The sequence below is a fragment of the Denticeps clupeoides genome, chromosome 1 (assembly GCF_900700375.1).
Source record: "Denticeps clupeoides chromosome 1, fDenClu1.1, whole genome shotgun sequence".
NCBI classification, from domain to species: domain Eukaryota; kingdom Metazoa; phylum Chordata; class Actinopteri; order Clupeiformes; family Denticipitidae; genus Denticeps; species Denticeps clupeoides.
The window spans coordinates 2,636,492-2,654,916 of record NC_041707.1 but is presented as its reverse complement, the minus strand read 5'-3'; the positions used below and the strand labels follow the sequence as shown (position 1 = coordinate 2,654,916).

At 49.4% G+C, this 18,425-nt stretch overlaps 3 protein-coding genes across 3 annotated transcripts; 2 read left to right on the top strand and 1 right to left on the bottom strand.

Moving 5' to 3' along the window:
- Positions 1–45: 45 nt before the first annotated feature.
- On the bottom strand, positions 46–3,772 carry LOC114801638 (transmembrane emp24 domain-containing protein 10-like). The gene is made up of 5 exons (XM_028999815.1): positions 2,872–3,772; positions 1,274–1,394; positions 998–1,071; positions 482–608; positions 46–400 (listed from the first exon to the last, which is right to left on the bottom strand). Exons 1-5 carry the CDS (start codon positions 3,040–3,042, stop codon positions 279–281), a joined length of 615 nt encoding a protein of 204 aa, XP_028855648.1. The 5' UTR covers positions 3,043–3,772; the 3' UTR covers positions 46–278.
- Positions 3,773–4,622: 850 nt separating this feature from the next.
- Positions 4,623–7,407, top strand: LOC114801589 (proto-oncogene c-Fos-like). Its single transcript, XM_028999685.1, has 4 exons — positions 4,623–4,897; positions 5,296–5,463; positions 5,604–5,711; positions 6,349–7,407. The coding sequence occupies exons 1-4, from the start codon at positions 4,850–4,852 to the stop codon at positions 6,880–6,882; spliced, it is 858 nt and encodes a 285-aa protein (XP_028855518.1). The 5' UTR covers positions 4,623–4,849; the 3' UTR covers positions 6,883–7,407.
- Positions 7,408–10,590: 3,183 nt separating this feature from the next.
- jdp2a (Jun dimerization protein 2a) lies at positions 10,591–17,271 on the top strand. Its single transcript, XM_028999959.1, has 4 exons — positions 10,591–10,878; positions 14,907–15,124; positions 15,348–15,452; positions 16,723–17,271. The coding sequence occupies exons 1-4, from the start codon at positions 10,791–10,793 to the stop codon at positions 16,912–16,914; spliced, it is 603 nt and encodes a 200-aa protein (XP_028855792.1). The 5' UTR covers positions 10,591–10,790; the 3' UTR covers positions 16,915–17,271.
- Positions 17,272–18,425: the final 1,154 nt, after the last annotated feature.

Sequence of the window (18,425 nt, the reverse complement as noted above, 5' to 3'; positions counted from 1 at the left end):
TGAAGGTTCAGCTGATTCAGAATTTTGAAACTTTTTTTGGGGTAATATTCTTTATTTAAAGGTGACAACACGATGGAAATTTTATTACAAAATCCAAAACACTGATATTTTTGTTATTTATCTTAAAGCCTTATATGGAGAAAAAAAAACTACGTTCATATTTAGAATTTTTGTAGAAATGGTACATCATGGTACAACATTATTAAACAAAATATTCAAAAACAATCATCCATCAGCAATATTTTACACCGGGGAACAAGACGTAAAAAGTGGATGCGTCACTCGATCAGCTTCTTGGCCTTAAAGAACCTGCGGAGGTAAAGGACCTGCCATGTGGCGAGTCCAGTCAGGCAGCACATGGAGAAGATGCTGAAGTACAGGACCCGGCTGCTGGTGGACTCTGCGGAAATTCCAACACTCGCTATTACACGGAACTCCTCGAGCTTCCATCCAAACTAACAATACGGTTATTCTAACGTACCGTTCGTGTCCCTCATTTCCTCCTCGCGCTTTTTCATGTAGGCAAAGTCGTTGACGATGGACTCGGACAGATCCTCCAGTCGTCTCAGCTCCACCTCCAGGGGCTTCAGCTTCTCAACTTTGGCAATCTAAGCAACACAAAGTAAAGTTAACGATCTATCTTTGAAACACTGAATATTAATATAATGCAGGCATTTCATAATATGGAAACTGATGTATGACCAAATTCTCCAGTAGATGGCAGCATAATAATCTGAAAGGCCATTTAGCTAAATGTAGGTTACACAGTCCATTCTTATATTTAAATCTCAAAAATACACAAATACTTAATGCATCATGCTGTTAATGATGTTAATATTACTGCTATTTACTACCTGTGAAAAGGCATGATATTTTAGCCTCTTGTTGTTTTGTCTTGAAATGCAGGATAAAATAGACGAGGGGCGTCACTCTCACGCACCAACCGCGGCCGTGCATGGTGGCCGATGTGAAACACATTCGGGGGGCGAGTTCTTACCTCTTCATAATTCTTCGCCTCAACCCCATGCTTCATGTCTAAATTGACCAGCTGGTCCGGGACCCTCCCTGTACCTAGAGCCCAGAATGAAAAGACTTATTGTGAGGAAGCCAAAAATTCCAGGAAATGACTGTTCGCCCGCCCCCCAACCCCACATTCTCTCCTTCCAAAATCCAGGACTGGCTGCACGTTTTGTACATTTTCCCCGCTTAGTGCTGCCGTGGGTCATGACGGCGGAGCGAGCGTGGGCAGGGCCTGTGGCATCATGGCACTCACCCATGGGAGATTTACTCTCGAAGCACACTTCAAACATGTCGTAGTCCTCCGTGGTGAAGGCGAACTTTCCTTTAGACGCGTTTTCTTTCGAGTACAGCATGTGAGAAGAGGAGTCTTTGATCTGGGGAGGAGATTACAGTAGTGTAACAATGTGACTGCAATCACATTAGAGTAACACTGTTACACTATTACACTAATATGGTTGTAATTAATGTAACTACAATCACAGTAGAGAAACACTAATTAAAACCATATTAGTGTAACAATGTAACTGAAATCACACTAGAGTAACACTAATTAAAACCATATTAGTCAAATAGTGTAACAATGTAACTACAATCACATTAGAGAAACACTAATTAAAACCATATTAGTCAAATAGTGTAACAATGTAACTGAAATCACACTACAGTAACACTAATTAAAACCATATTAGTGTAATCTAAAGTGAAGTGATTGTCACTTGTGATACACAGCACACGATGCACACAGTGAAATTTGTCCTCTGTATTTAACCATCACCCTGTGTGAGCAGTGGGCAGCCATGACAGGCGCCCGGGGAGCAGTGTGGGGGGACGGTGCTTTGCTCAGTGGCACCTTGGTGGATCGGGAATCGAACCGGCAACCTTCTGATTACGGGGCCGCTTCCTTAACCGCTAGGCAACCACTGCCCCGCATAGTGTAACAATCACATTAGAGAAACACTAATTAAAACCATATTAGTGTAATAGTGTAACTGAAATCACATTAGTGTAACACTAATTAAAACCATATTAGTCAAATAGTGTAACAATGTAACTGAAATCACACTATAGTAACACTAATTAAAATCATATTAGTGAAACAAAAAGTAAAGTGATTGTCACTTGTGATACACAGCACACAGTGCACACCAAGAAATGTGTCCTCTGCATTTAACCATCACCCTTGATGAGCAGCGGGCAGCCATGACAGGCGTCCAGGGAGCAGTGTGTGGGGACGGTGCTTTGTTCAGTGGCACCTTGGCGAATTGGGATTCGAACAGGCAACGTTATGATTACGGGGCAGCTTACTTAACTGCTAGGCCACCACTGCCCCGTAATGGTGTAACAATGTACCTAAAATCATATTGCTGTAATAGTGTAACAAATAGAAGACAAATTTCACTGTGTTGCTGTGTATCCAATGTGACTATTGGATGCCCTTGTCCAGAGCGACTTACAGTCAGTTGTTACAGGGACAGTCCCCCCCTGGAGACACTCAGGGCTAAGTGTCTTGCTCACAGTAAGTGGGGTTTGAACCTGGGTCTGGTTCATAGGCGAGTGCGTTACCCACCAGGCTACTACCACCACACAGGCGTACGAGAAAACGTCATGTGACCATGTAGAAAACTGACGTGACGCGTCGATAACGAGGCACTGGTAATCGTAATCGAATAGTGAAAGTGAGGAGGTGATCGTCACACTGTGACACGTGTCCTCTGTATTTAAACGTCACCCTTGGCGAGCAGTGAGGCCGGTGAAGGTGTAACAGCGTTACAAAGTTACAGTGTAAGAACGCAACTTTAAAGAAAGATTATTTGGTAACCGTTTAAAGCAGGTTACATGGTTTATTCCCACCTGCAGGCTGTTCCTGGTGTTGGGCGCCTCGCTGATCTGGTACTCTCCCGTCACCAGCACGTCTTTGTGGATCTCCTCTCGCAGGCACCTCCGGGAGTTGACGGGCAGGTAGAACGTGATGGATCCCGCCGGTTCGAACAGAACCAGCAGCAGCAGCAGAGGCGTCAACATGGCTGTCGGCTAGCAAGCTAACGGCCGACTTCCGGGTTGTGGTCACGTGACGTGCGTTACGTCATGGCGGATCGCCTCTGACGGAGCGGCTTCGTAGCAACAAAAGGCTTTATTTAGCCACAGTGCACCACTTGCATCACACGTTTAATACGGTCGCCGAAGTTAATGAAAGGAATGTGATTAGTAAAACCAGCGTTTTTCCCCTGATTATTACATGGTTTTACCACAAACGTCCAGCCAGTCAGGCAGTTTCTTCTTACAGACAGCCTTTACCAGACACCCTTATCCAGAGCGCCTTACAACACTGGCAACACTCAGGGTTAAGTGTCTTGCTCAGGGACACGATGGTAGTAAGTGGGATTTGAACCTGGGTACCACCACCATTTTCTTGTCTGTCCACAGCACCTGCCTTGTGCAAGCTGTGAACGCCACGCAGGTGACTGGTCGATGGATTTGTGTACGAAAGTGTGGGGACGGCGCCTTGTTGGTTCAGGATTCAAACCCACAACCTTCCGATTGCCCCGATATCTAAGATGCATGTAACTGTGGGAGTGGTGGGACAGGACTCGCAATCAACCTGGATCACGATCAATCAATCAGGCTGTAAGTTCGAATTGCCAAGGTGCCACTGAGGTCCCCTTGATGAAGGTACCGTCCGTCCCCACACACTGCTCCCCGGGCGCCTCTCATGGCTGCCCACTGCTCACTCAGGGTGATGGGTTAAATGCAGAGGACAAATTTTACTGTGTGCTGTGCTGCTGTGTATCACATGTGACAATCACTTCACTTTACTGTCATGGTGCCCACTGCTCACCAAGGGTGATTGGTTAAATACAGAGGACACATTTCACCCTGTGCACCGTCTCTCAATGACAATCACTTCACTTTGAACTAATGATTTACCTGTTTAGTGCTTATTATAGTGTTTTTTTTTTTATCAAACAATGACGTGGTGTGTGTAGAGAAGGAATATCGTCCCCCACGACATCCATTAACGAACATGAACATTATCGGCATTTTCGCGTTAATGAACCCGAACTGCCTCACGGTTCGCTCGATGAATAAAGACGGGCCCGCTGCACCCGGCGTCTGCGCTCGAAAATGGAATCCCAGCACGTCACTGTCCTTATAAGGACAACTTCCGGCGAGATACTGGCGCGTCACTGCGGCGACGGGGAGCGTCCGCGCTGATTGGCCGCGGGAGGGTCCGCTCTGCATTCCAGTCTCGTATTTTTGGCGCCTCTAAAAAAAAAAAAAAAACGCCTAAACGCGCCGGCGTCTATAACGCCGCAACGCCGGCGTCCCCAACACGCGTGTTTCTGTTAAACGTGGACCGACACGTGACACGTCGACCTTTCAGACGTGCGCGTCGTGTCTGTAGCGCGGCGACGTCCGCGCATCAGTATTTTATGAATGGCGGCGCCGGACGTGCCACGCGTATCCCGTCACGGGGGTGAGACGGGGAGACGCGCGTCCGCAGCGGCTCTGGCGCCGACGCGCGTCACGCCGCCGCGTCTCGGAGCCCCGCGTAACGCGGGTAAAAACCGCGGGTCGCGTCCGCGGCGCGTCCGTCCGCGTCCTTCTCGTCCCGTACCCCCCCCCGCCTCGCCGGGAGTTGGTACCGTCCTCGGTTCATTCATAAAATTCCGTCGGACTATAAAAGGGCGGAGCTTCCCGAGCGGCTCCATCAGTCGAGCGGGTTTTAAAACCTGGAGGAGCCGGAGCAGCAGCAGCAGCAGCAGCAGCAGCAGCAGCAGCAGCAGCAGCAGCAGCACCACCAGCACCACCACCTGCGGACGCGGAGACCATGTTCCCAAGCAGCCTGTCGCCACGGTGCGGGGACGCCGGAGCCGAGGTGAGACGCGCTCTCACGTCATAATTTCCTTTATCGGTTTCAACGGAATTGATCGGAACGAACGAACGTGTCTTCGGATAAACCAAATGACGATTTTGTTTTTTTTTTTCATCTTAATTCCACGTGACGTTTTAATGCGTGGAGATGTTGCGTGTACGAGCGGTTCGTGGTTCCGTCCTGCGGTTCATTGATAAAAAATAAAGCCATTGAGGAGACTCCACAGCAGCCCTGCGTCAGTGTTGACGTCAGCAACAATGGTGGGGGGGGGCAAATATTGATCTGGAGGAGACTATTTTAGGTCGACGCGAAATATGCAAATGTTTGAAGCAGCTTCTGGTCCACGCGTGTCGGTCGTGGCTTGATGGTGACATTCTCTCCCCCCCCCTCCCACACGCCAGGACGCGTCTGGCGACTCGTTCGTCCCGACGGTGACCGCGATCTCCACCACCCCGGATCTGCAGTGGATGGTCCAGCCGACCGTCATCACGTCCGTGTCGCCGTCGCCGGGCAGAGCGCAGCCCGCCAAGCCGGGGAAGGGCGCGCCGAGGAAGGGGAAGGGCGAGCAGGTACCTCCGTGTTCTCGGTGTTCAGACGCAGTGCAGAGGTGGTGGAGATGGTGTGGTGGTGATTGTGTGGTGATGGTGGAGATGGTGTGGTGGTGATGGTGTGGTGATGCATCTCCTCTCTTCTCAAATTCCCCGAGCAGCTGTCTCCCGAGGAGGAGGAGAAGAAGCGCATCAGGAGAGAGAGGAATAAAATGGCTGCAGCCAAGTGTCGCAACAGACGGAGGGAGCTGACCGACACCCTGCAGGCCGTGAGTAGTCCCATCACGCACCGCGCCAAACCACGGCGCTCACCTCACGCACCGCGCTCCAAGCACCACGCACCGCGCTGAACGCCCACTTCACCCACCACGCTCCACGCCAAATCACGACGCTCACACCACGATCCACGCACCAAGATCCACGCTCCACGCACCGCGCCAAATCACCGCGCTCACACCACGCTCCACGCACCAAGATCCACGCTCCACGCACCGCGCCAAACCACCGCGCTCACCTCACGCACCGCGCTCCAAGCACCACGCACCGCGCTGAACGCCCACTTCACCCACCACGCTCCACGCCAAATCACGACGCTCACACCACGATCCACGCACCAAGATCCACGCACCGCGCCAAATCACCGCGCTCACACCACGATCCACGCACCAAGATCCACGCTCCACGCACCGCGCTCCAAGCACCACGCACCGCGCTGAACGCCCACTTCACCCACCACGCTCCACGCCAAATCACGGCGCTCACACCACGATCCACGCACCACGCACCGCGCCAAACCACGGCGCTCACCTCACGCACCGCGCTCAACGCCCACTTCACCCACCACGATCCACGCACCACGCCAAACCACCGCGCTCACCCCACGCTCTCTCCCCTGCCTTCCCGCAGGAGACGGACCAGCTGGAGGAGGACAAGGCGGCTCTGCAGGCGGAGATCTCCGCGCTGCTGAAGGAGAAGGAGCGGCTGGAGTTCGTCCTCGCCGCGCACAAGCCGGCGTGCCAGATGCCCGAGGACCCGGACGCGCCCTGCAGCCCGGACGCCGGCGCCAAGCTCCCCGAGGACGTGGAGGACCTGGACGCGCCGTCCACCGCCATCTCCGGCAACTCCGACCTGCTGCTCTGCTCCAGCGCCGAGCTCGGCCTCTGCGACCTGGAGCCCGGCCTGGACGACCTGCTCGGCGGCGCCGACGACGACGGCGCGTCCGCGGAGACGGCGCGCTCGGTGCCGGACATCGACCTGAGCGGCTCGCTGGGCCTGGCGGACTGGGAGACCCTCTACAAGTCGGTGGCCGGCGACCTGGAGCCGCTGGCCACGCCCACCTGCGGCGGCTACCTGTCCGTCTTCACCTTCGCGTGCCCGGAGCCGGACAGGGCGGAGCCCGGCGCGGACATCCTCAACTCGCCCACGCTGCTGGCGCTGTGAGCGGTGTGCGCCTGCGCGGCGCGTCCTTCTTCCAGACACACTCGATGTAGCTATGCGAGCATGTGGGCGTTCCTGCGGACTGGTCTCAACTACGTCCTGGTTCCAGACGCATGCGCAGAGATGCCATATATACACATACATATATAGCAGGTATCCGAGTTGAATATCCGTGTGATCTTGTGCTATAGGTCTACTGTTTACCGTGTCGTGGACTTGACTGTGTGGTTTTATTTATTTATTATTTTCTTGCGTTTTGGTGGCAGTAGTGTGTATGTATATGAATAGCTGAATGTCGTGCTTCTCTTATCGCATACCTCAGCGTCATCATTCAGACCGTGCTGTCGCCTCATCTGTTCGGGAAAAAAAAAAAAAACGAGTTTTCCATGAAAACATCCAGTGCTATATCTATCAAGATGTATTTTATGATAATTTATTTTTCTACCTTTTAAATTTTGACTTGTCCGTCAAACAAATGAAGTGAACCGAGCATTGATTGCTTATGAATAAATATCGACATGAACACATCCTGTGTTTTTTCTGTCATTAATTTAATATACCAAACTATTGATGTCTTATTATTCATTGTCTTGAAATGATGAGCCGTAGTCAATAGCAGCAGTGAGATGACTGAAGATGATGATGCGCCTCATTTTTCTGGAGAATATAATACAAGGCCAGTGGCAAAAGATGCTAAATGCTTTTCACTGTACAATCATGCAGCCCGACAGAATAAGAATATTTGCATTACTTTTATGCCATTTATCGGACGCCCTTATTCAGAGCATCTTACAACCAGAAGACAGAAAATAAAGGAACGTGCAAGATTTTAGTCACGTACATTTCAGTTAATTATCGACTGAAATCAATTTAATGGAGAACCGGAAATGGGGGAAAAAGGCGCCAAGAAGCGTGATTGGATCGCAGTGCGGGTTAATTTGCATATGCCCGCCTGCCTGGAGATCACCATCCGGGTGATACGTAGTGAAAGGTCAACGGCTGAAACACATTCACTTGTTTCAATTTACAAAATAATTCATAAGCGCGACATTGACGACTTGAGTGCATGTCAAAAATACACACTGAAATGGAAACAAGTTTATTATATTTATTATGTTAAGAATTAATATTCTGGCTATTTTCATTTACAGCATTTACCAGAAGCCCTTATCCAGAGCGACTTACAACCAGTAGTGACAGAGACAGACCCCCCCTGGAGACACTCAGGGTTAAGTGTCCTGCTCAGGGACACGATGGTAGTAAGTGTGGTTTGAACCCGGGTCTTCTGGGTGTTACCCACAAGGCTACTAGCACCTCTACCAAGACGATTTAAAAGTGTAAAACGCGAATAATCCGGATTAAAACCTGAATGTTCATGTCGATATGTAGAGATGTGCTCGAACTAGTAAAAGTCTACAGACGGAGAACAAGACGGCACTGCAGCTCAGAGTCTCTTTCTCTGCACACGTCACGTCACAGTTTCACGAAGAGAAGGGAACTCTGCGATAAACGCTTCAGCAAATATCGAACAGTTAGGGCCTTTTGACCGCAGCTTCGATGGACAGTGGTTTTATTGTCATCTGTATATACTGATGTAGTCAGTGCAAGACAGAAGAAAGAATGAAATGGCTACACGGGGTTGACATTGAGAGCCGTGGGAACGTCTAGAGATGGCTGCACTTATTGCCATTTCCACACAGTGAGCAGGAGACTTGGGGAGAGCTGATGGGACAGAATAAGAACCATCAGAACCATGTCAACCTGCACTGCCCACTGCACGCTCTTCCTACGCTGGAAGCTGGTCCCTCTCAAGGTTTCTTCCACTTTTTACTCCATGTGAGTTTTCTAGGGAGGTGTTCCTTCTGTCCAGAGAGGGTCTAAGTGTGAGGGTGTCATCTGCAGTGGTTGTTAACCTGAAAAATAAATCAAGATCCTATTTACAGACGTACACAATACACATATTATATATAAGAGGAAGAGGACAGGACAATGTCCAGAAGTAGAAAAAAGAAGAAAGAAGTACTGCTGCATCTGCAGTGTACATGGAAGCAAAAGATCGGCAGAATGAAATGGGAGGAGGAGGATGAAGATAAAATAAAGAGAAGTGATTTTCACTTGTGATACTCAGCAGCACCATGCACACTGTGAAATTTTGTCCTCTGTATTTAGGACAGGCGCCCGGGGAGCAGTGTGTGGGGACGGTGCTTTGCTCAGTGGCACCTTGGCGGATCGGGATTTGAACCGACGACCTTCTGATTACGGGGCCGCTTCCTTAACCGTTAGGCCACCACAGCTCCCATTAGGAGGATGTAATGTACCTCAGATCTCACATCACTCCTTGCTCTGAACCTCTTTCTCTCGGATCCGCCAGCACTGCTCGACTGGTACCACCAGGGAAGGGAAGGAGGAAGAACAGGAGGATGAAGGGAAGAAGGAGGAAGAAAAGGAGGAGGAGGACGAGGAGGAGTAAGACAAGAAGGGGGAGTAAGAGAAGGAGTTTGAGAAGAAAAAGGAGTAAGAGAAGGAGGAGTAAGAGAAGGAGTTAGAGAAGAAGGAGGAGTAAGAGAAGGAGTTAGAGAAGAAGGAGGAGTAAGAGAAGGAGGAGGAGTAAGAGAAGGAGTTAGAGAAGAAGGAGGAGTAAGAGAAGGAGGAGGAGTAAGAGAAGTAGGAGTAAGAGAAGAGGGAGGAGTTATAGAAGGAGGAGGAGTAAGAAAAGGAGAAGTAAGAGAAGAAGGAGGAGTAAAAGAAGAAGGAGGAGTAAGATAAAAAAGAGGAGGGGTAAGAGAAGGAGGAGGAGGAGTAAGAGAAGAAGAAGGAGGAGTAAGATAAAGAAAGAGGAGGAGGAGGAGTAAGAGAAGAAGGAGGAGGAGTACGATAAAAAAGAGGAGGAGTAAGAGAAGAAGAAGGAGGAGTAAGATAAAAAAAAAGAGGAGGGGTAAGAGAAGAAGGAGGATGAGTAAGAGAAGAAGAAGGAGGAGTAAGAGAAGAAGGAGGAGTAAGATAAAAAAGAGGAGGAGGAGGAGGAGTAAGAGAAGAAGGAGGAGGAGTACGATAAAAAAGAGGAGGAGTAAGAGAAGAAGAAGGAGGAGTAAGATAAAAAAAAAGAGGAGGGGTAAGAGAAGAAGGAGGATGAGTAAGAGAAGAAGAAGGAGGAGTAAGAGAAGGAGTTAGAGAAGAAGGAGGAGTAAGAGAAGGAGGAGGAGTAAGAGAAGGAGTTAGAGAAGAAGGAGGAGTAAGAGAAGGAGTTAGAGAAGAAGGAGGAGTAAGAGAAGGAGGAGGAGTAAGAGAAGGAGTTAGAGAAGAAAAAGGAGTAAGAGAAGGAGGAGGAGTAAGAGAAGGAGTTAGAGAAGAAGGAGGAGTAAGAGAAGGAGTTAGAGAAGAAGGAGGAGTAAGAGAAGACGGAGGAGTAAGAGAAGGAGGAGGAGTAAGAGAAGGAGTTAGAGAAGGAGGAGGAGTAAGAGAAGGAGTTAGAGAAGGAGGAGGAGTAAGAAAAGGAGGAGTAAGAGAAGAAGGAGGAGTAAGATAAAAAAGAGGAGGGGTAAGAGAAGGAGGAGGAGGAGTAAGAGAAGAAGAAGGAGGAGTAAGAGAAGGAGGAGGAGTAAGAGAAGAAGGAGGAGGAGTAAGAGAAGAAGAAGGAGGAGTAAAAGAAGAAGGAGGAGCTCCACTCCGTGCTTTTACACTCCCCCCGCGCCTCCTTTTTTACACTCCAGCCAGAACTCCGGCTCCGGCTCCGGGGTCGCGGCTTGTTTGCGTCCCGGCGTCCGAGGGGCGGGGCGAGGCGAGGCGAGCCGGACTTGTTCTCTCTCTTCTCCCCCCGCAGCGCGTCCGCATCCCCGCTGACGTCTGGCTGGCACGGCGCGCTGATTTCCGCATTCCCAAATCCTCCCAGATCGGGATCCAGAGACGGGCTGATGCAACGGTTCCCACTTTTCAAGATCTACTCTCGACCTGCGGCGGACGCGAGGAGGGGACATCTGCTCACCCTGGGACCCAAGTCAGGTACTTCGGCTTTTACGCGCACGTCGCACGTCGCACCGACCGCAGAAACGGCCGATGTCGACACGCCGGCCAGACGGAGAACTTCCGCTCGGGGTCCGACTCACGACGCGCCGATTTACAGCAGAAGCCTGGACGTCCTGCCCCCAACTCGAGGTTCTGGGGTTTCTAGTGACCCGTGGAGAGGTGCAGGAACGCACCTGGAGGGGTTCGAACCCGGGACCCCTGGTCCCGCCATGCTGCTGAGCACCTGGCCGTGGAGCTTCGTGTCCACGAATCCTGGAGAGTCCTGGATTCCACCAGGCCCGGCGTCATAATAGCACCATTATGCAACACGGGCCGGTGCAGTTTCACACATTGCTTCCAGATTTCCTCCCTGTCTGCTCGCTCTAGAAACTGAAAGCTGCTTCAGCCCCGAAGCCCCTTCTTACAGGACCTTCTAACACGTTCCTTCCACGATTCAGCACCGTAGCTTCCAATCCGTTTTAATCAATTATTCACAAGTGGATTGACCTTTAGAATTCTCGTCCGGAGCGGGTTATTTTGGACTGAGTTGCAGGAGAAAATCTGGGCCGGAAAAAAAAAAAAACCCGACCAAACTGTTCACGTGAGCAGACCAAACACAGACCACAAATATGACCCGACGCGAGTGGCCTTTTCTCGGTTTACGTTACTACCGAGCAACACGATCCTCAGTTCCTCTTCCCTGCATCAGCAGCCATGTTTTAGTCTGGCTGATTGTCCAGTTCTCTGTGTATAAAGGACGATTAAAGGACCCCTATTATGAAATGATTGAACATTAATACGAGTTCCCCAAGCCTGACTGTGGTCCTGACAGTGGCTGGTGGTCGGTGTAAAGAGTGTTTTGGTCGTTCTGCTTTGCTGTTTAGAGAGCGGCAGCTCAGACGGTCGCATCTGGAATTTGTCCCCCTTATGATGTCATAAGGGGAAAGGTTACCTCCCGTTTCTCATGCTTTTTCCATTTACATTTATGGCATTTATCAGACGCCCTTATCCAGAGCGACTTACAATCAGTAGTTACAGGGACAGTCCCCCCCTGGAGCAACTTAGGGTTAAGTGTCTTGCTCGGGATTAGTGGGATTTGAACCTGGGTCTTCTGGTTCATAGGCGAGTGTGTTACCCACTAGGCTACCACCACCCAGAGAATTTCGCCCAGAGAATTTCCCGCCCCTCCCCTAAAACGTTATCTCCACCGACTGTCATGGCTTCCAAACATGTGAAGCATTGCAGCTCCTCGTGATTGGATGTAAAAATCACACGAGACTCTGAAGAACCGGCGGGTTCATTTGTTTTTTTTCTGGAAAAACGCAGACACGACTTCCTGTCTGTACCAAACATTGTTGTTGGTGAACCGTGTTGATGACGAATGTCCCTCAACGTCTATAGGCCGCTCTCCTCCTCGTCCTGCCTCTCTCCTCCTCATTAGCATTTAAAGCTACAGGCGGTGAGACGGCGCGTCCTGGGAAATCTCATTGTGGGATTGGATCAAAGTGGCTGTAATTCTGCACCATGACAGAATTAGGGGACCAACAAGACCGACATAAAAGCAAAAAAAAATCTTAATGTCAGGGGATCTTTCATTCATGTCCTGATGCGGGTCGCCGTGTTTCTTCCTGCTCTGAAGATAGTTCCCTCCAACCACTGATCCTGGACCTGCACTAGTTCTGCATTAAAAATACAAATGATCTTTCAAATACGTTCCTCTAAATGAATGGTGCTTGGTTATCGTTCATCTGGAAAGTGATTCACTAAATTTGCGATTCATTTTGACATTTTGAGCAGCTCAGCTGCAGTGACTGGCCTGATCCAGAACTCGGGGACGAGGTGGACGTACGACCGCGTTACGCTGCCGTTTGCCTCCGTGAAGCAGCTTCCTTGCCGGCAAAAGAAGGAAAAAAAAAAACAAAAAACAAAACAAAGAGGACACTGTTCGATTCGATTTATTTTTCCAAAATTATTCACGCTGTCACTGCTTGAATACACGCTTGTCCCAGCCGGCAAATTTGTAGCTTTATTTGGAAGTAGGTGTAGATTTTGGTCGATCGTGGCTCTTTGTCCACGTCCGCGGGTTCGACAGACGCCCAGGAGTATCTGGAACGTGAGCGGGCGCGGTGGGCGCCTGCTGAGAAGGGGACCGCTGATTTGTTTACTCTGGAACCGTCCGAGGTGACAGCCATGTCTTGGCACCCGTTCACGTCAGGAGGTCTTGTCCTTGGCCCATGAAGCCAGGGCCTTTTGCCAGGACAAGCTGTAAAATGTATGTGAAGAAATCTGTTTCACCATAAAATGTCAATTATCGGTAATGTTTGATTACTTTCCGGGAATAATGAGATTTATTTGCATAAATCTGCATTTGTCAAATTGCAGTAGTTTGTTTGTAGTGCCACAAATTTAAAAAAGAGAATGTTAATGACATTTCCTGCAAAATGCATCACAGTTAATTATTTGGTAATGTAAGAATAACACGTTTGATTAGAATTCAATGCCAGATTAATTTATTTGAAAGTTAATGAATTTATTTGTTGCTGCCATGGTTTGAAATAATGCAAAGGAATTGGAACAGCCTAAAGCAAATGACTCCATTATTCAATTCATTGTATAAGGAAGCACCTCTAGACGGATTTCCAGAGCGCCTTACAGTCAGTAGTGACGGGGACAGTCCCCCTGGAGGCGCTGCTCAGGGACACGATGGTAGAAAATGGGGTTGGAACCTGGGACTTCTGGTTCAGAGGCGAGTGTGACACATTCCATATATATGCATCTAAATGCGTCTAAAACATCAAAATCAAATGATGCATGTGTTGCATGGGGACGTTCTGCAGATCTGCTGGAACTTTGGGACGAATATGTGTTGCAGGGATCGGCGTCTGGAAGCGATGACTCTCCAGCCACATTCCACCAGCCTTAGACAGAGCGCGGGCTCCGGTGGGGAGCGTGGAGGCGAGCGGGTGGGCGTGTGCTCGGGCTGGCGGGGCCGCGGCCGATCGCCATGGGATAGGGTGGAATGTGTCTGGGACTGCTTTTGTGAGCGCGTGGCCACGCACCCTTCCCTCTGGCCCCTCTGGAGAAAATACGCAGGACATGGGCGCGTACGTGCAGTGTGCGATAGAGACAGGAGAAATAATATCATGTAATTGGTCGTTTAGGATACAAGCTTGAGCCTGGTGCACCATGGGATATGCCTGCTTTACCCTTGGAACTCACTTGGCTGGAAAATGAAGACCACAAAATCCCACTTAATACCATCGTGTCCCTGAGCAAGACACTTAACCCTGAGTGTCTCCAGGGGGGACTGTCCCTGTAACTACTGATTGTAAGTCCCTCTGGTTAAGGGCGTCTGGTAAATGCGGTAAATGTGAAACCTTACTGCACCTCATCCCATAAGAGAATTTGGTAAAAATGTGTTATGGTCCCAGACAAGAATCTGTCCCCTAGTCATTTACATTTACAGCATTTACCAGATGCCCCTTATCCAGAGCGACTTACAATGAGTAGTTACAGGGACAGCCCCCCCCCCCCCCCCCCCCCCCCCTGGAGACACTCAGGGTTAAGTGTCCTGCTCAGGGACACGATGGTCGTAAATGGGATTTGAACCTGGGACTTCTGGTTCACAGGCAAGTCGTCTGCAATGTTTGTCATGGAGAGGAAGGGTTCTGATCACATTTTAAAAACTCTGGAGACACTCGGGGGGTTAAGTGTCCTGCTCGGGGACAAGTGGGGTTCGAACCTGGGACTTCATGCTCTTCTGGTTAGGAGGTGAGGGTGTTACCCACCAGGCTACTACCGTCACAGGTCGTGTTTGGAGAAATGAACTCTAAACTGAAAGATACTGAGTCTGCTGCAGAAGGAGAAATTATTCACTCGTCGTGAAATGGTTTTTGATTGTTTTACCGATAATTTCCTGCTTTCTGCTAATCGTGATTATGCTGGACTTTAACTCGGCCTGCTGCTATCATGTCCCAAGAAGGCCAGAGTCACCGTTAACTTCAACCTCCTGTTCCCGCCACTAGCTTCTGTCGCGGCCGGATGTGACATGATGCCTGGACAGATCCCGGACCCGTCGGTGACAGCGGGGTCCTTGCCCGGCCTCGGCCCGCTGGTCGGCATCTCGGCAACCACCCTGACCGACCAGCTGAAGTATGCCGACCTCTGCAGCCTGGGCGCCATGCTGTCCCCGCTGCACCTCCTGGGCAAGCTGGGCAAGAGACCTGTGGCCATCAAAGCCGAGGTGAGGCCTGGTCCTTCACAACTGATGACAACAGCAAAGCTAACAAACCACAGGCGATGAACAAGGCAGGGCCCAACATCTCGGAGATGTTTTATGCCGTGAAGAAACATGAGTTGCCTGCTCCTGTAGGGTTCCGTCCACCTATGTGCTCCTGTTTGCTTTCCCAGCAAATTATGGGATTTTGTTCAAAGCCACCTGTAACACGGATCTTCTTCCCACATAGAGAGATGAGGAGGAGGAGAGGAGGAAAAGGAGGCGAGAGAAAAACAAGGTTGCTGCTGCGCGGTGTCGAAATAAGAAGAAGGAGCGGACGGAATATCTACAAAGGGTGAGTTTCCTCTCCGGACTTCACGTGTATTTATTTTACAAATGCAGACTTCTATCCAGTGTAGTCACCCAGAAAATAAACTTTTGAAGAACAAAGATTTAAAAAGGGGGCGGGGCCTGTAGGCATTGCCAGCTCTCACACCCCCTACTTCCTCATTCTGGAGGATTTAACGCCCCTCCTGTCAATACATGACACGCCCACTATCAACACCAACATGCAAATTTTCAGCCGCTTTAATTCCAGTGAATGTGACCACACCCACTACCAACAGCAACATGCAGGTTATCAGGCTCTTTAATACCAGTGAACGTGACCACGCCCACCACCAAACCCAACATGCAGGTTATCAGGCTCTTTAATTCCAAATAAACATTACATTTACATTACATTTACAGCATTTATCAGACGCCCTTATCCAGAGCGACTTACAATCAGTATTTACAGGGACAGTCTCCCTGGAGCAACTTAGGGTTAAGTGTCTTGCTCAGGGACACAATGGTAGTAAGTGGGATTTGAACCCGGGTCTTCTGGTTCACAGGCGAGTGTCTTACCCACTAGGCTACTACCACCTTACTAAACATGACCACGCCCACTACCAACATCAACATGCAGGTTATCAGGCTCTTTAATTCCAAATAAACATGACCACGGCCACTACAGACACCAACATGCAGGTTATCAGGCACTTTAATTCCAAATAAACGTGACCACGCCCAACACCAACATGCAGGAACACTTACATTTTGAAAATGCAACTTGACAGCAGCACCATGAACATGGGTACCACATTCCCAATGGGATTACTGTGTGACTGAGGATATGGTTGCGTCTGTGCTCTAGTTGCCATAGCAACAATGCTGTCTCTTAGGCTGCACGGTCGAAATGTTTAGTCCCCTGTGGACCTGTTGAAGGCCGGGTGGAGTGACCACTCCCTCACTTCACCACGGATAGTAATGCGCTATATATCATGTAATTAAGTCACAGGAAGGCGTTATGATGCCGAGTGTGATAGCAGGTGGCAGCAGGTCTCGTACCAGGGTGGTAGTAGCTTAGTAGGTAACACACTCGCCTTTGAACCAGAAGACCCAGGTTCAAACCCCATTTACTACCATCGTGTCCCTGAGCAGGACACTTAACCCTGAGTGTCTCCAGGGGGGGGACTGTCCCTGTAACTACTGGTTGTAAGTCGCTCTGGATAAGGGCGTCTGGTAAATGCCATAAATGTAAATGTACCGGGAGAGTCTAATGTCTGTATAATCTCGGGCCGCAGGAGTCGGAGCGGCTGGAGATGATGAACTCTGAACTGAAGGCTCAAATCGAGGAGCTGAAACACGAACGGCAGCAGCTCATCATCATGCTGAACCGCCACCGGCCCACGTGCATCGTGCGAACTGACAGCATCAAGACCCCCGAGGGCGAGGCCAACCCCCTCCTGGAGCAGCTGGAAGCAGAGGCCAAGTGAATGGGCCGGCCATGTGACCGTGGAAACTGTTTACAGCGCAACCTCAACTGGGCTAGCTAGCTAGCAGCACTTAGCGCGACTGCAGACGAGCACTCGTGTCCGAAGGCCTGGACTCTCAGCCTTTATCAGCATCGGCAGAAATATATATATTTTTTGTTATTGTCGGTTGGAAGGCCTAAACTCTTTTACAGCTACAGAACAAAGAAAAAGCAAAAAGCGCCTTACATCAGGCTGACTGAATAATAATAAAGGCTCTGAGAGTTTAATAGTATTTTCTCATGTATGCAGGTTGATACGAAACAATATTTTTTATAATATGAATGCCCTTAGTTACAGTGGCCCTACTTTTTTTTTTTTTTTTTTTGACGCAGGCGTCATATATGCACATATATATGTATTCAAACTGTTTACATTCTTGCTGTTATGTTACTTACATTTATATATTCCTTTTTTTATAATGTGTACGTCGTGTTGAATGGACTCTGCGTTATCACTTGATGTGACGGATTTTATATATATGACCCGTTTTCGATTCTGTCACGTTTTTTTTTAGAGTTTGGGTGGAATTCTGAGACCTGCGTCTGATGCCAGACCCCCTGGTGGGGGGTTCGAGCTGGCGTGTGTGTGTGTGTGTGTGTGTTTCTGCTGGGCAGTGCTGCAAAACTCATGTTTTGGAATCCCAGACATTTTTTTGTTTGTTTGTTTAATTGCTGCAAACGAACATACGACAATAATTCATGTTCTAAATAATAGCCGTCATATCCAACATGTATTTGGGTAGCATTTATTTTATAGGCAATTAAAATACTATTTTCTAATAGTATGTCATCGCATATTTTGTCTTTTTTGTGATGTTGCTGAAATGAATGTTATAATATTATCCACTGGTTCAGACTGGACGTGTTTAAAGACCACGGCCTTGACCTCTGACCTCTGCAGTTTGATTCCGGAGCCGGTTTCGTCCCGAATGACGTGTAGTTACATGAACAATAATGTTTGAATAACGACCATTGGCCTGTGTCGGTCTTCCCCTTCGTCACCATAGCGCATCACGCCACCTAGTGGCGGAACCTCGCAGCGCCTCTGATTTTTCCAGAGTCTTCTTATTCTATTTCTCCGCTTGAAGTTTTAACGCTGATTTTTATAGGAGCAGACAGCCGACAAAACTGCTGCGGCGCGTCTGGAGGGGAGGACAGAACCCAACAAAAGCTCTCAACATTTTCAGAAAGATGGTGGTAGCGGCCTAGCGGGTCACACACTCGCCTATGAACCAGAAGTCCCAGGTTCAAATCCCACCTACTACCATCGTGTCCCTGAGCAGGACACTTAACCCTGAGTGTCGCCAGGGGGGGGACTGTCCCTGTCACTACTGATTGTAAGTCGCTCTGGATAAGGGCGTCTGGTAAATGGCGTAAATGTAAAAGGTAAAGATTCGATTAACGAGCTGATTATGTGAAAGGAGCCTTTCTAAAACAAGAAAGATGTCCGAAAAGCGCCGAAGTTCCGCGCCG